The sequence below is a fragment of the Strigops habroptila genome, chromosome 1 (assembly GCF_004027225.2).
Source record: "Strigops habroptila isolate Jane chromosome 1, bStrHab1.2.pri, whole genome shotgun sequence".
Taxonomy (NCBI): domain Eukaryota; kingdom Metazoa; phylum Chordata; class Aves; order Psittaciformes; family Psittacidae; genus Strigops; species Strigops habroptila.
Window position 1 is genome coordinate 142,971,636 of NC_044277.2, and position 17,583 is coordinate 142,989,218.

Consider the following 17,583-nt stretch of genomic DNA (forward strand, 5'->3'; position numbering starts at 1 on the left):
TATTATATGCCTGGCTGGGGGGAGGAGGTTGAAGAAAAGAGAAAAATGATGGGATGCTAGTGAGGTCTAAATAGCGCTTCTGCTGAGGTAACAGCCCAGATCAGGGCAGACACATGCTTGCTATCCCCTCACCTTCACCCAAAATGTAGTTACCTGATACAAATAAACACAACTTTGCAGATGAGGCACATTGCTGACAGAGGCCTCATGGATATCTAAGCTGTCACAGCTTCCCTACAAAAAACCTTCAGTAGCCAGCAGGAAATAAATGGACAGCCTCAGCCTGATGCCTTTTGGAGAAGCAATTTCTGTCACAGCTGGTGGCATTTAGAGAGCTGCTAAAAAAATTACATGTTCCAAAACTATGAAGAGGTGTGGGGTTTGTTTGGGATTGTGCTTCGGGTTTTTTTCTTTTTCCAAATAATACAGCTGGAATAACACAGCATGGGCCACAACAGCCTCCTGCACCGCTCCAGGCTTGGGGCAGAGTGGCTGGAAACTGCTCGTGGAAAAGGAGCTGGGGGTGCTGATTGATGGAGCTGAACATGAGCAGCTTGTGCCCAGGCAGCCAAGAAGCCAACAGCATCCTGGCCTGTATCAGCACCAGTGTGGCAGCAGGGCCAGGGCAGTGACTGTCCCCCTGTGCTGGGCACTGGTGAGGCTGCACCTCGAATCCTGTGTTCAGTTCTGGGCCCCTCACTGCAAGAGAGACATTGAGGTGCTGGAGCGGGGCCAGAGAAGAGCAACGGAGCTGGTGCAGGGCCTGGAGCACAAGTGTGATGAGGAACGGCTGAGGGACCTGGGGGGTTTAGTCTGGAGAAGAGAAGGCTCAGGGGGGACCTTATCGCTCTCTACAGCTGCCTGACAGGAGGTTGCAGTGAGGTGGGGTCGGTCTCTGCTCCCAAGGAACAAGTGACAGAACAAGAGGAAACGGCCTCAAGCTGCACCAGGGGAGGTTTAGACGGAGCTGAGGAACAATTCCTTCCCCAGAGGGTGCTCAGGCATTGGAACAGGCTGCCCAGGGCAGTGCTGGAGTCACCGTCCCTGCAAGTGTTCACACACCGTGTAGACGAGGCCCTCAGTGCCATGGGTTAGTGGTGGCCTTGGCAGTGCTGGGCAACGGTTGGACTTCATGATGTTAAAGCTCTTTTCCAACCTGGTTCATTCTATGGTTCTATGGAATTTTTTCAGTGCTATCTGATCATTTCAGCTTTGAAACAACACTTAAATCTCCAGCACCTTCTGCCACGCTACGATCAAGACAGTTCTTTCTTTTTTAAACATATATTTTTGGCATTGTTCTTGAGGTTTCCATAGCTATCAAAATAATGGGAGAGCTGTGACCAAATTGACAGCTCTGAACACTCCAGACTAAACAGTGGGAGACAGGGGGAGGGTTGGGGAGTGTATTGTATCTTCTTGCCTGCTCTCACTCTGCTTTGGGCATCCACAGGCAATAGAGATGGGCCTCTTGGGCACTGTGACCCTTCATTTTGAATAGGTTACACTGAATAAAATACTATTAAATTAAATCAAAACCAAGTTCCCACATTACAAAATTTCAATGAGAAACAGCCTGAGAAAAGTCCCAATCAAACTGAAAATTCCATGTCATCCCTCTACCTGCCTTGAAATACAGAGCCTTTGTCAACCTGGCTATGTGTGAGGTGTCCCTGCCCATGGCAGGGGGTTGGAACTGGATGATCTTAAGATCCTTTCAAACCCAAACCAGTCTGGGATTCGATGACAGCCAGGTCAGGGGACAGCACAAATCCAGTTTATCTGTTGAAGAGACACCTTTTATCACCCTTTCACAGTCTGAGCTATTCCCACACCACAGCCTTCCTGTCTGTCCATCTCTCTTCAAGACACCATTTTGCCTCTGCCTCGAATCTCTTCGCAAACTGAGCGATCCCCCCCTACGTCCTCATTACCTAAAACACCCTGTTTCCCACCCAGATACATTGTGTGGCCTTGGAGGGCATTAGATATTTATGATTTCCAGTCATTCAGCTCGCAGGAGAGTCACAGCCCTAAAAAAAGTGATTGCACCCATGGACAAGTGATACCTACAGCCCCTTGGCAGTAGCTCTTGCATGCCCCAAGAGCATCAGGGGTCGTGCAGAAGCGCTGCTCACAATGTGCACACAAACTCTTCCTGGGATAATCCTAGATGAAACCATAGATACCATGCAAGGATTTCTCCTGAGGCTTGAGTCCTTTTCTGCTCTTGGAAACCTCTCAGTCGAGGGAATTACATTTAGTAAGGCCCCAGTTTCCTGCCTTCTCCCTGAAAGTCTTCAGCTTGTGCTGAGGTGCAGACAGGTAGATAGGGTCGAGCTGGAGCTAGTCATTACACCAATCCCCATCCAGTTTGCCATGAGATTAAAACCAAGGAAATGCAAAAGCTTCCTTCGGTCCTGATGAACAGAGAGCCAGCAGGTAAGGCAACCCACACTGCAGCCTAGATAAAAACCAGCCTCTACAAAGAGCAATGAGTGGGCCATAAATGGACACTCTGTTGATTTTTATGGCAGACACTAAAACAATGTAGTTTTCGCTCCTATAGGCTGAATTGAGCCATTTTCTCCAGCCATGATAATAACACTTTATCTTTTTTGAGGTGAAAACCAAGATGTCTCTTCTATTTATTTCTGTTCTTGGCTTCAAGTCCCAACCAATGATAGGGTCTAGCAGTTGACATGGGTGTCAAACTTGCTGTCCTGTTTCTAGCTGCCCAAGGATAAGGGGAAAAGTAAATAAAGAGCAAGAAGCAGCAGAGAGATTGTGCACACACGCACATAACTTAACCCAACTTGGGTAATGGGCAAGGTTTCAAAGCCATGGCTTGCAGAGCTTCCTAGCAAAAGCTGGAAGCACCTTACTGCACCAGGGAGGAGAAAAAGATGGAAAACTATTGTGTAGGCTAGAGAAGGGCAGTGACCCAGCTCTGGGGAGCAGTAAAATAGAGAAGGATGCCAGGGCCATAGAACATCCATGCTAAACAGCTCAAGCACAAACAGGCTCATTTTAGAGGCAAGTAGCTCTGAAGTACCCCAGTGGAAGTGAATAAACTCCATTTCCTAATGCTTACTCAATTTATTTGGCCTGAATAACCAAGTCCAAACCTGCCTGACCACATGCAGATTCAGAAAGCAGCAAAGGCATCCCCCCAAATCCCTTTTCTGTCCCTTTTCCCCCTCCCTCCCAAGAGGGAGCAATAAGTCTGCAATAAGCCAAGGACAGAGGAAGCTCAGGCTTTATCTGCTGACAGAGCAGATTTATCATAGAATCACAGAATAAAGCAGGTTGGAAAAGACCTTTAAGATCATCAAGTCCAAATGTTCCCCCCGCATTGCCAAGTCCACCACTACTCCATGTTTCACAGTGTTTGGAGAGGGACCTGGTGAGTTCACACCCTTCCCATCAAGGCCCCATTAAACAAGGAGTCCTCATGGAGGGAAAATGTTGTGGTTGGAGATGATGCTGGCTGCTAACACAGAGGGCAGGAAAGGACTGGAAAAGGAATGGAAATGGATTTGCTCAGCTACTAAGTGAACAAGAGAAGGCAGCTCAGAAACAGAGTGCATGTCATCCCAAACAGCTTGGAAGGACAGATCTAGTTATCTTTATGACAACAGGGATGCTCCAGCACTTACATCCTTGCTGGACACAACAAAAATAGCAGAGCAGCCCCACAGCCGTATTTCCTAGGCAATGAGTTTGATAATATAGAAGAAATAAAACTATCACATCCTTGTAGAAGAACAAAAATAATAATTTCCAAGAGGTTTTTGAGCATCAGAGAGCTCAGATCACCAAGACTGACTTTTGGGTTAATACTAGGCAAAAGAAACCAAACGTCTTTCCTCTAGACAGACCCCTGCAAATAGCCTCAAGAGAGGCCATCATAAGTACCCCTTCCTTGTCTCCCACCTGGAAACTGATATGCCAGTACACGGTGCCTTGCTGGGCTCAGAGTCTGGCACTCTGCTGACAAAATCCTCAAGCCTGGCTTGAGGATGCTGAACCTGGGCTGAAGCCACACAAGCAGATGTGAACTTACATCCGAAACCTTTATTTTCCTATAGAATCATAAAATCACAGAATGGTTTGGGTTGGAAAGGAGCTTAAAGCTCATCCAGTTCCAACCCCCTGCCACGAACAGGAACATCTTCCACTAGAGCAGGTTGCTCCAAGCCCCTATGTCCAACCTGGCCTTGAACACTGCCAGGGATGGGGCAGCCACAGCTTCTCTGGGCACCCTGTGCCAGTGCCTCAGCACCCTCACAGGGAAGAACTTCTGCCTTAGATCTAACCTGAACTTCCCCTGTTTCAGTTTGAACCCATCACCTCTTGTCCTGTCGCTACAGTCCCTGATGAAGAGTCCCTCTCTGGGTCACCTTTCAGCTCCCTCAAGCTTGGCTCAGTTTTCCCCTGGCTTTTGACATGCCCTTCTCTGCAGAAGGGATTGAAACAAAAGCCAGTGACTCTGCCCTGACCTGGCTTCTGCTTTCCCTCAGTTCCAGCCTCTGCTCCTCCTGACAGCCTCTTTCCAGTATGCAGGAAACAGCTGGTCCTGAAAAGGGAAGGAGGACTGTGCCTTGAGCAATGTGCTTTTCAGGAGAGGGTTCAGGCCCCTACTCTGCCACCATTTTCCTGTTTTCCCAGTTTTTTCTAAGGTCCCTGTGTAACCTGCTTTGTCACCCAGGCCAGGGTTTTCCTTTCAGCCATGTGTTTTATCAGCAGAGTTGGTTTTCAAGGCTGGTGCCTGGTTTCACCAAGGCTGGCTCAAAGGAGGCAGAGGGAGCCCATGGCCAGCCAAGGTGGAGGCAGGAGGGCAGGATGCTCATTTTTCTTTTACTTGAGCAGAACTGAGCTGCTGGGCTGGCTCAGCCCATCTTAGCTGACCATGCCATGGGATTTTTCCTAAGCCTTGAGCCTCTAAAAGCGGTTTGGATACAGCCTGTGGGAAAACTCAGTGTTAGAATATAGGCAAAAAGTTAAATCTTCCCTCCTTATGGGACTTTCTCTCTCCCCTGGCCCTATCACTACAGCAATACGTCTGTTTTTGTAGCCTTGCCATCTATTACCTGAACGCTGTGGCTGAAGCATATCAGCGCGCCAATGCAGAGCTGAAGAAGAAGATGCAAATGGTAAGTATTGATCTGGCAAAGCCATCTTTGAGAAACTACCATGCACCTCAAGTTTGATGTGCAACACGTGCTTTTAAAGTGCTCTTCGCTTCTGAACACGTTAGTAACACAAGGGGGAAGAGGCATTTTATGCTTGTTCAGTCCTCTCTGATGGCATTTAATGGCTAATTGCGAAGAGTGGTCACATCCTGCAATAGGCTGCTATTTCATATATCAAAACCACTGTGAGTTTTCCTCTAAACTGCACTTTCCATCCACAAAAATAAGTTCAAGTAGTGTTTTGGAGCCTGAGATTTCCCAGGGACAATGATAAGCCTATCAAAACCACAGAGTCTGTACAAGCTGAAAAGCAAAGAGCCATAAATAACAGCATGGCAATAACATTCTTTACCAGTAATTCTCCAAGCACTTTACAACGGAGGCTAGTGACTGTCTCTGCCATACAGATGGGAAAAGCAAGATATAGACAGATGCAATGACTCAAATTAGCAGGGTAGGATCTGGACCTCATTATATCCAGAACTGAGAAGGGTTGCAACAAGTAGAAGACTATAAGGCAGGGACCCCTGAATTAATATGAATGAGGTCTGGCAGCAAAACACCTGCAGCAGAAGCACAGCTCTGCTTAGACAATGTGTTTCAATGAGAAACAGCAAAGCTGTCCTGCTACCAGAGCCTGTGCTGGTCTGGCAGCACCAGTTTCCCTCAGTGCTTTACTGGTGGGTCTCTAACCCTGTGCTGTTTTGGACTACATAGATGTGTCCAAAGTGTCAAGTCTTGCATCAGGAAAAAACATGATGCCACCAAAGGACTGGTATCAAACATTTTACAGGTACAGGGCAGGATCCGAGCCAAGGAGGCAATGACACATAGAATCATAGAGTGAACCAGGTTGGAAAAGACCTTTAAGCTCATCCAGTCCAACCGTTGCCCAGCACTGCCAAGGCCACCACTAACCCATGGCACTGAGGGCCTCGGCTACACGGGGTGTGAACACTTGCAGGGACGGTGACTCCAGCACTGCCCTGGGCAGCCTGTTCCAATGCCTGAGCACCCTCTGGGGAACGAATTGTTCCTCATCTCCAGCCTAAACCTTCCCTGGTGCAGCTTGAGGCTGTTTCCTGTTGTCCTATCACTCATTACTTGGGAAAAGAGCAACACATTACATAAAGCAGAGATCAGTGCAACATAAAAAGTGAGGATGTCAGCACTGAGAAATGAGCCTCCATCGATTACATCCAAACACTCAAATTCAGAACCATCAGTTTCTGAACAGTTCACGTGCTTGTGCACTTGGCTTAAAATAAGGGCTTGGTGCACAATGCGTCCTCAAGTGTTGCAGGAGTTGAACACGTGTTACGGCACACTTGGACTTAGGGGCATGTAGACTGTTTCATGCTGCACAAACCTGTTGTGATCAGGGTTTAAGGGAGCTCAAGCCGCCAGGCAGGGGTCACAAAGTAGGTCCTGGTATTGCCCAAAGGAACAGCACAGTCCCCCTGCTTAGGAGCGAGGGATGGGAGCTGCCCGGTCATGGCAGGGGTGGTCAGTGGCTGGAGCCCACCACAGATCCCTACGTGATGACCTGCTGAGCTCATAGGGATCTGCTGCAGCTATGCCAAAGTCTGGCAGCTTTTCCAAATGGCTGTAGCAAGGCCACAAACACTGCCTTGCATTCAGCATACAACTCCTTCCATTGGCAGAGCACTCTTATGGGAGGAGAGCTGGAGGTGGAGCTGATCCCATCAACACTTTCTCACTGCATAAGAGAGGGCAGCCTTTCCCTTCCCCATACAGAATCCTTAGTGTGTCCTGAGCACAAACAGCCCCTGGAGTATTTTCCTTCCTCTGCCATCCAGAAGGAAATCTTTTGAAGACCTCAATGTGTACAGATAAAACCAATGACATCCCTATGGCCTATCCTCATGCTGCTGTGCCTTCCTCATCTTCCTCTGTCATTTATCACTCCCTCCCAAGAGGTACATTTAAAATGAACCAAAACCCCAGGGAGAGCAGACTGGCAGTTCCAGACACACTCAAACAGCCTGGCACCTCTACATCACATTGTCAGCAAGTGCCCCAAAAGCAGCAGAGCTGTCGCTTCCCAGGCTCTCAGTCCTGCCTGGACCTACTTTCTTTCCCTAAAACCCTTGGACTCCAGACCAAGATTCAGCACCTTAAACTTGGCAAAGGGATTGCATTCATACCAACACGCACTTAGCCAGGCCAAGCATGATGCCAGGCCACCGTTTCACAGATTACATCTGCAGTTTCAAACTTAACCCAATGTTCTTAATTGCTGCAGCAACGTGAAGAGGAGAAGAACAAGAGAAACAACAAAGCCAGCACTAATCCCATAATGCAAGATCTGGAGGATCTATTTACACCAAGTACAAAGAATGAAAGTCACCCCAAGCAAGCAGAAGGTAAAAACTAAACACACACACACACCCCAACACTCCTGCAAATACTCCTTTTGACACCAGACTGACTAAGGATTGAGAAACTGGAATGACACACACTTGTAAGGGATGGGATAAGTATAACTAGCACAGATTTTGTCCCTTTACAGAGTCCACCCAGGAAGGCCAAGTTTTTAGACTGGATTATGTCTCACACAGGCATATCACAGTGTGGGAACTGTAATGCAAAGTTATGATTCATACTCCAGCTATAAACCATGCCGGTCATGGAACCAGCAATTTATTCTAGGAACAATACTGGAATTCCAGCGCTGTTTCTGGGCTGGTGAGTTGTGCCAGGCACAGACTTTTCTCCAAATTGAGGTTTTCATTGAAGTATCCATTAGGAATGAGTCAGAAGCTTTTTACAGGACTGTGTTGGTCTTAGAGCAAATAAGTGCTGTAAGCTCTGCTGCAGGGGTCTGTGGCTGGGCAGAAAGTTGCAGGAGGAGGCATTGGCACCAGGGTTTGGGCACTCTTAAGGAAGACAGATCCTCCAGGCATGGTCTGAACCAGCCATTTCCTGACCCAGAGCCTCCTGCTCTCATCTGTGAGAAACAGTGCAACACGTGAAAGATCTGGGTTTTATCTTGATGCAGACAAGAAAAGCAGACTAGTGCCACCATAGTCCTCTCACATTTAGAAGGCTGTTTCTTGGAGAGGCCAAAACAAGCTGCAAAGTTCAGGCCAAGCCAATACAGATTCTCCTCAGAGAAGACCCAGGGTACTCATTTAAATGGAAATAGTGCTGGCAGCATTGTGGGTGCATTGGAAATAAAGACTAAACCCAACAATGACCCATGACCACCATGTGGCTAGAGGTGTGCCAGCAGGACTGGTGGGACTGTCACCTCTTATAAATGCATCAGCAAGAACCTGCAGAGAGGGCTTGGGCAGCACAGACACATACTGGCTGTTGGCCAGGGGCTAACGGTCTTAGTTATGGTTTCTTCACTCAGCCACTCAAACACAAATCCCCAGTCACTGGAGTTATTGTCCGTAGGAGAAGCAGCAGTCACCGGGGAGAGGAAGAAAGGCAGCGCTTGCTCTCAAGAAAATAACATCCATAATCTTTTCTCTAGACAAGAAAAGAGAGTCTCCTCATGGAAACAGCACTGCTGGGACACAAGGCAAAGCAGCAGTCCTGGATGGCAGCCCCATGCCTGCTGGGAGAGGAGCAGCGTTCATCCCACCGCCCCACATGTTGGTGACACAGCCGCTGGCACTGGGGGTCCGCACACCTTACCCTGGCCAGCACAGGCCAAGGGGATACCCACTGGGGCCATTCCCTGGGAGGGGGAGAGGGCAGCCACGCTACCCACATGCTGCTCGATAAGCTCAGCAGTGTTCCTCCTGTTTGACATGAAAACAGAGGTGCTGCATGGACTGCTGTAGTTTTAGTAGGAAATGATTATCGTATGTTGGTCATCCACTCGTGACTATCTGTTTCTCTCTAACACTATCTAAACCAGCTTGGTTTGGAAGCTTAATAGCACTTTGGAGTTGTAACCCCCAATGGGTGCGCTGATTCTGAGCACGAAGGAAATGGGAGGAGGTCAGGATGAAAATCAGCTGTGGCACTGCTGAACTACTACATACTGAACATAGCCCTGTGGCCACTAACAGCAGCACGGTGAATTCACTCAGTGGTACAAGTGCTTGCCAGTCCTTTTGAAGGCTTCTTCAGTTAATAAAAGCAGTGCGAGTTCACCTGTCATCTCAACAGAGGGTGTTGGGTTCTTTTGCTGTCCCCTCTGCCTGAGGAATTAAGTCTATATAAGTGAGTGTCTGTGTCCAGCTGCATGGCAGCCACTACTAGGAGTAGAGGACTCCTTCTAGACCAGCAGAGGAAGAGGTTTTGTCAGCAGCATTTTGTCCTTCATAACAGCTTTTCTCCAGCGTGCCAAACTCTCATCTTTTTGTTCCAAGCCCACTGTGTACCTCACCACTGCTTTCTACAGGTTCCTCCTTTGTTCTTCTTTTCATAGTCCATTGACAGCTTGCACCACTATTTCAATCTTTAGATAGAGAATCACAGAATCATTAGTGTTGGAAGGGCCCCCTGTAGATCACCCAGTCCAAGCCCCTGCCAAGGCAGGGCCACCCAGAGCAGGTCACACAGGAACGTGTCCAGGTGGGTCTGAATGTCTCCAGAGAGGGAGACTCCACAACCCACCCTGGGCAGCCTGTTCAGTGCTCTGACACCCTCAGTGTAAAGAAGTTCTTCCTCATGTTGAGGTGAAACTTGTTGTGTGTTAGTTTATGGCCACTGCTCCTCGTTCTCTCACTAGGCACCACTGAAAAGAGTCTGGCACCATCCTCCTGGCACCTGCCTTTGAGATACTGATCTGCATTGATGAGATCCTCCCAATTTAGTAACACCACCCAGCACAACTAACAGACTAGAAGTGCTTTGGCCTAGTTTCTGATTATAACCAGCTAGAAATTTCTGGTACAATTTAAGGACCACATCTTCCAGATCTACAGAACTTCCCAGGACTCTGTACAGGACTTCTCTGGGTTGATCTGCTCTTTTGCATCCACAGTTTCTTCCTGTTGTTGACACAAATCCATCCTCGACAGCTTAGATCACCTATAGAATCATGGAATGGTTTTCTATGTGTTTTCCTCCATAAACATTTCTATAACAAATAAACTCATGTTCATCAGCAAAAACAAACCCATAAGTGTAGCCAGTAACAATCCCGCTGGAAGTCTGCACCCTGGGGTGCAGCTCAAAGGCAGTTTGGCTGTTCCCAGGGCAGGGTTGCTCATTCTCCCAGCTGTGTCTCTCAGAGAAGGTCCTGTCTTGCCTCTTTGCTGTGAAGCTGCTGGTGCAGCACGGTTTTGGTTGCCTCCCCTGCACCTCTGTCTGCAGAGACACCCAGCCACTGAACTGGATGAAAGTCAGATAGGAGAAGGCTTTTTTAGGGAGAAAGCAGCTGTTGTCCTCCCCTCTTCTCCACACGTGTCCATAGAAAATATTGGTCAGAAAGTTGGGAGAAAGCTTTGCCAACTTGCTAATCCATAAGGATGTCACAGAAATGACACAGTGCCCTGATTTCACCCCAGCCTCCCTGCCCTGCAGACTGGTATCTTAGGGAATGGTTGCATAATGAGGAATAGGATTTCCCTTCTCTTAGCTCCTTATCTCACATTAAAACATGATTTGGAAAGGGGAGATGTGGCTTCGGATCTCACCTCTGCAAGAAAACAGAAAGGGGCTGAAAACATGCATGTGCACACGTTGCGCACACATGGAAGAAGAGCAGAGAATATGACTCTATAATATTTATTTATTAGCACTAGGAATGTAAGGGCAATGAGAAACATTATGAAGAAGCCATAAAAAACTCCAGACAGGTTTAGAAGACCTGAAAAACAGACTTAGACCAGATAAGTAACTATTCCAGGATTTGAATGCTCTCTGAATCAAGCCCCCCAAGACCTGCAATAATACTGAGCCTTACAAAGCACTTTGTCTTCTCTGGAGCACACAACTGCCCAGTAGCTAAGTAATCTTTCAAGCTTTGCTCATCTCCAATTATTATACATTAGGTTCACTCCTTGACCACTATCTTTTGCAAGCTCAGAGGCTTCAGGATACAAGGGTGCTGGTATCAGCTAGACAATGATTTCTGCAGACCAGTGGCAACTGTCTTCCCCGACTCCAGCTCACAACAGTTGTGAAGGGTGTAAAAATGCCAATTCTTGGTCTTCGTATTAACCGAAAATGATTATTTGCCTCTCTGTGTTTTGAGCCTATTTAACAGTTACACCAACTGGAGGTTAAACTTCCCAAACTCGGAGTAGTCAGTAGCTCGAATGCTGTGTTCAAAAAGTTTTGGTAAAACCCAAGGAAATATCTACATTTCTACATATATCTATATAGAAACATATAGATAGAAATATATTCTATCATCTATCTGTATATGAATTCTTTTGTTATTCTTCTCTGAAATCTTGTTTTCAAACAGGCAACTCTCATGGGCATCAGTTTTCAGTTTGCAAGGCAAGACACAGGCTGGAAAGACTGAGCATCTGCTCAGTGTTACTGACAAACAGGAATCTCAACAACATAGAAATGAAAACCCAAAAGGACAGTTCTGCAAAACACACGTGGCCAAACTGGGGCTGTGAAAGGGATGCCAGCATGCACCCTTCTCTGAGGGTCATTCAGCCATTTCCTTCATCCTGTGCTTGGCTGTGAGGCAAACTGCTTTCTGTACTCACAGTGAACAGAAAGTAGTAGATACCATCAAAAAGGCTTGCTCATAAAGCCAGAAAAGTGGCCCAAATATCTCACGTGTATGCAAAGAATAGAGTGATTTTGCATTCAGTAGCATAATACCAAGGCCTTGGCTTCTCCAAAGCAGAAAAATCAGCTTTTACTCCAGAAGGAGAATAAGTTCCCTACAAAATAGAACTTTGAAACAGCTGAGCTTGCATTTTCAGGTAGCTTGCATGAAGCTTTGCCAGGAGAGAAAGGGAACACGCATTGCACGCCACCACTGCTGACAGCATTCTGTTCTGATAGCCTCGCTTACTCCAGAGAAGCAGCCAAGGCTATCGTGTTAAGCCCTCTTTCATCCTCTGCTCCTGTATCTGGCCCTCCATTTACATGAAGCCATCTATCACACATCTGGATCCTTCACAGCTACAGGACTGGCAGCTCGTTCAAAACACTGAGCTACAGTCTTGTGCATAATCCACCTCCTTTCTTCTCCGAGACCTTGGCTGTCTTTTGTCGCACAGCGCTGCTCATGGCAGGGGTAGAAGGGGTTCCTTGTGCCAGTCATACCAACTGACAGACCAGAGCTCTGGGGAGGGATTTCTGGTTTCAATCAAGGTGCCGAGGAGGGGCATCATCTGCACATCTAATCTAAAGAAACCTCTCGGCAACAAAGAGGTTCCACACACCACGAGAGGCATCGTAGAGACAGGGGCCACTGGCTCCTGCACCCACTGAGACACTTCCACCATCAGATCCAGGCGAGAAACACAACCAACAGCCATTTCCCCAGGCCCAGAGACAATTCCTGGTGATGGAGACTAATGTGTTTGCAGTTTATCCCACCCCATAAGCAGCATTGCTCAGCATCCCCACAGTGGCTTTCCCACTGGTGAAGGTGCACTGAAACTCAATCTGATGTCCTGCAGGTCCCTGACTTGACCTCATCAGGCCACGGGTGCAGCAGATTGCCCACCTCTCTGCACCCCAGCATGCTCACACCCCTCTATACAACAATATCAGGTGCTTTTGCTGTCACCAAAGCAGGTTGAATGGGAACCTTTAAAGCCTGACCGCACTACATCTCCAAGCCACGTCTCTGCCAAGCAGTGATGTCCTGACAACACAAATGAAGTGCTCACCTAAAAGCTTTAAAGAGTGATGCCCCCAGTTTCAATTCACGCTGCATGCAGCGTTATCAGCTCTGCAGCCTGACAGCCACGGGGATTTTCTTCTCTCCATCATGCTTTTCTTGCTGCTTGCCTAAGCCCCAAGGCAGCAGCTTGTCCTTTGACAAGTGGCAGCCCGGTTTCACCTGCAGCCAAGGCTTTAGCACTCACAAATGCTCAGATACAGTTTTTCCTCAGGGAAAAAGGCAACTCTGGAAACCAAGGATTTCTAATACTGGCCCATTTCTCACACAACACAGTCATCATTGCTGAATCAGAAGTCAGCAGCATGTTTTAAATGGTCTATACCAACACAAAGCTAATGCAGGGAGGCTTGGCTTTGCTGCAGTCCTTCGTTTCCAATCACAGGACCCAACTCCCTGGGCCCCCTTCAATTCAGCCATCTATAGACCAGCCAAACCAGTGGTGAGCATTGCCTCAGAATCTGAAATGGGTACCATGTGGTTCTGCCCAGGAAAACCCACCTTCTCCATGTGCTCAGCAAACAGAGCTCCCACATGTTGGCAGCCAGTCTGTATATGCACATATCAACACAGGCACCGACATGGGTTAGTGGTGGCCTTGGCAGTGCTGGAGTAATGGTTGGACTTGATGAGCTTAAAGGTCTTTTCCAACCTGGTTCATTCTGTGATTCTATGATTGGTGGTAAAGCACTGAGGAGACGGGATGCGTCTGCACCGAGCATCCTCCCATAGCAGCATGAAGGCAGAGGGAGAAGAGCCCACAGCCACCAGGGATGGACAGACAGATGCCATTTCCCAGCAGGCAAAAGCTACACATCAGCATCAAACCCCCATGGAAAGACCATACAGGCAAAAGCCACCCCGAGGTGGCAGAGCAGCCAAGAAGGAGGGTGGCAACCGCAGAGGGTCTCTCCCACCTCATAGAATCATGGAATGGTTTGGGTTGGAAGGGACCTTCTAAGCTCATCCAGTCCAACCCCCTGCAATGAGCAGGGACATCTTCAACTAGACCAGGTTGCCCAGAACCACATCCAGCCTGGCCTGGAATGTCTCCAGGGATGGTTCATCCACCACCTCTCTGGGCAACCTGTGCCAGTGTTTAACCACCCTCATTGTAAAGAATTTCTTCCTCAACCCAGCCTGAATCTCCCTCTTTTAGTTTAAAACCATCACCCCTTGTCCTGTCACAACAGGCCCTGTGCCCACTGCTGCCACACAGCAGCAGTGAAAAGGCTTTGCAAGGAGACAGCGGCAGGATGTTAAAGCAGGAATGGAGGCGAGGAGGAACCCAGTGGCACCTGCGCAGGCTGCCAGTGCTGTCTCTCTGCAGGCAATGTGGGAGGGGGAAAAAATAGCTTCAGCTCAGCTGAAGATGAAATAAGAGCAACCATAGCAGCATGGCACTGTTACCTGGGCGGCTCGAGGAGGGCAAACCATCGCAGCATTAGTGGGAGGTGGAACACTAATAGTAACCCCATTCTAATAGCGATCAGCAGCTGCAGAAACATCCCAAGCTGTTGCGTCCTCCCCTTTCTCCACTCTCCCTCCCTCAAAGCAAAGCTGTTCATGGAAACCAAGGCTTCTTCTGCAAAAGGCTGCAGATCCAAATCTTCCTCTAACTGAGAAAGATTTCACACATATGGGACTTTTGGGATGATTTTGAGGGGTTTTTTTGCTAGCAGCAGCAGTAAATAATTTAGTGCCCAAGCAGATATTTCGGATCTTCAAAATATGAAGGTTATTATCAGATTTCTTTAGATCAGGCAATGGGAGAGCTCAGGGCTGGCTCGAGGAGCGGGAAACAACACACAAAACCACCAACCATCCCCAACATAGTAAAACCCATGCCTTCTTCATTAGCTGGAGCACTTCACTACAGTAGCTTGGGCACGGTGGTACAAACACAAAGCCATCACAGCAGCACCACTGCAGCTTGTGGGTCCCCAGCCCCATCGGCAGCAGGGAAACAGCCCCAAGGCTGCGTGGGTTTTGCAGAAGGCCGCTGCCAACCAAGCTTTGGCTCCCCAGGGAGCCCAGTACCTTTTGGAGAAGGAGAACAGCGCTGTTCCTTGGTCAGTCAAGGGACTAGCCTGAAGCTCAAAGCTCCTGTTGCCAGGTAGCCCCTACATTTTGTTCAAGGGCAGCTTGGATGGGGCTTGGAGCAACCTGCCCTAGTGGAAGGTGTCCCTGCCCATGGGGCAGGGGACTGGAACTGGATGAGCTTTAAGGCCCCTTCCAACACAAACTAGTCTGGGATTCTATGAAACAGGTCCACAACCCCCAGTGTGGTGGGGGTGCTCTCCTCACCCCACAGTAACCACTCATCCCAAACCTACCCTGTGAGAAACGCAGCCTGCCAACACGAGAGAGGTGGGATGCAGGGTCTCCGCAGCACCAAGACACATCCTCTGCAGCCACCATTAAATCTCATCTAACCAGAAATTGGTACCATGCACAAGGGTTTCTGTGGCACCAGCATCACGCTGATTGAGCAGCTACCACAACAGACAAGCCCACCCCAGCCTCAGCAAGGAAAGAGGTGGCTGCTCTCTGCCTGGTCCCTCCCGTTTCCCTCCAGCTTACATTTCCCCATGGGAAGCACTCATTGCTCTTAGCAGGAGAGCCCCAAGAGCCTCTAATCATAAAGCCACAGTCCCAGAAGACAGCAGAGCCTTACAGCAGCCCTTGTGCCCCAGGAAGCACATGAGCTCACATGTGCACACCAAGTCTTCTCCCAGGCTGCAGCCAGCCAAGAGATGCTCTGCTCTAACACAGCTGCCCCTCAAATGGACACTAGGAGGGAAGGTCAATCCATATCCTTGTAATAGCAGAAGATTTAACATAAAGATTAAAGAAATGCAAAGGGTTGGCACTTACCTGAACAGAGCAACCTCCATCTCCCACATACCAGGGGAGCAGAACCAGCACAGACCAACCTGTGACCACAACAGAACAGCTTGTCCATAGAGTGCTTGTCCCACCCGGGCACCGTGCAGAGCTGATAACCTGCAACGTTGGGAACTTGCAGGATTTCATACCACAAGCCTCAGATTTGACATTCTAAAGAAGTTCCTGCTTCTCTCTTCGAGGTGTGGTTCCAGAAATCCCAGTTCTCATTTTGAAACACAACCACAAACATGTTGCTTTCTCAGAAGGAAAATAAGGCTTTAAACAAAGCGCAGAAGCATCCTTGGAAGTCAAGGAGGAATCCAGGCCGTGCTTAAACAAACCAAATCAAGACTTAAAATCAATCTCAAAAGGGTTTCTGTTTCCAAAGGCCCCCTTCGAGTCAGAAACACAAGCTGCTAAACCTCCTGAAGGCGCTGATGGAGCACAATGGGCTGGCTGCAGCATTCGGACCAAGGGGGTTTGCCTCACCAAGCCAAGAAGAAAAGCCAACAGCCTCCTCACTCCTACCCCATCCCACTCCTTGTGAGCAAGGGGGAGGAGATGCTCCAGCCCCTCACCCCTGAGGCTCATAAAACCTTACCCAGGTGAGAGCAGGTACGTGGCACAAAGGAGCCTTCAGAAGCAATGCTGAGCAAGTAGTGGAGGCTTGGTTTTGTATGTGATCTTGCCCCTCAAATTAGAGCCCCTAACAGCAAAATAACAAGTGAAGGTAAATGGTGCATGCTCTGATTCCCTCTCTACACGTTCAGCTTAATTTTTCCCTATATAAGCAAAGCCAGTGGGTGCAATGAGTTGTGTACCTGTGAGCTTTGGGAGAACTAGGGACAAGCCAATCTAGAAATGCTGGAAGCAATAAGTGAAGCAGGATGGATGAGCATCTTCATCTAAGAGCGCCATTTTCCTCTGCACTGAAAGCCAGCAGCATCCCACACTTGCTCCTTTAGGGAAATTAAGAGCAAGATCAAGGTTTGCAGCTGAGCGTGGAGGTAAGTTTAACACCCAGACACATAGAGAACAACAGTAGGGTTTGGGTTGGGGTTTTTGTCACAAACAGTGTATTTCGATCCCTGTGAGAGGGTGACACCAGCCTGCTGCAGGGAAGTCAAAAGCCAGGCAAGAGGCATGGCAAGACACAGCAGGACCAGCTCTGCTCCCACTGCGAGAGATGGAGCCAGGCGCTGAAGATGCATCATCACCAGACCCCACAGCCAGGGGATTTGCAACAGTGCGAACTCTCTCCTGCAGCACTAAATAGCAGCTGGGATATTTAGGAGGGCAGGTGACTTCTTTCACTGCAGAGATCCACCTCAAAAAGGCTCAGGTGTGCTTACAAAACAGCTTTTGGCTGTCTTCCCCCCAGTCCTGCTCTCAGGCTACCAGCAGCAGCAGCGGGAAGCGGACAAACCAGGAATAACAGCCCCATCTGCTGGGATTTTAGAAATGATGCTCACCCCGGCACTTCGCAGCTGTGCAGCCCAGCACCATCATCATCCTCCTGATACCTGCCAGGTGGGAGAGATGCTCCGGGGGACTGTCTGCCCCCAGGAACCCGTGTTTGTTAACATGCCTGTGCCCAAGAGCAGCGACAGGCGGGTATGGTCATCCTCACCTAGTTCAGACCCAAAAAGCAAATACAGAACCATAGAACAGTTTGGGTTGGAAGGCACCTTC

At 48.7% G+C, this 17,583-nt stretch overlaps 1 protein-coding gene across 1 annotated transcript in view; it reads left to right on the plus strand.

Moving 5' to 3' along the window:
- Nucleotides 1-8,954, plus strand: part of TMC2 (transmembrane channel like 2) — a 69,619-nt gene extending 60,665 nt beyond the window's left edge. The window contains exons 19-21 of the mRNA XM_030485735.1: nucleotides 5,078-5,156; nucleotides 7,462-7,582; nucleotides 8,701-8,954. Of these exons, the coding sequence (XP_030341595.1) occupies nucleotides 5,078-5,156; nucleotides 7,462-7,582; nucleotides 8,701-8,954 (454 nt within the window). The remainder of the gene's footprint in view (nucleotides 1-5,077; nucleotides 5,157-7,461; nucleotides 7,583-8,700) is intronic.
- The last annotated feature ends 8,629 nt before the right edge of the window (nucleotides 8,955-17,583 follow it).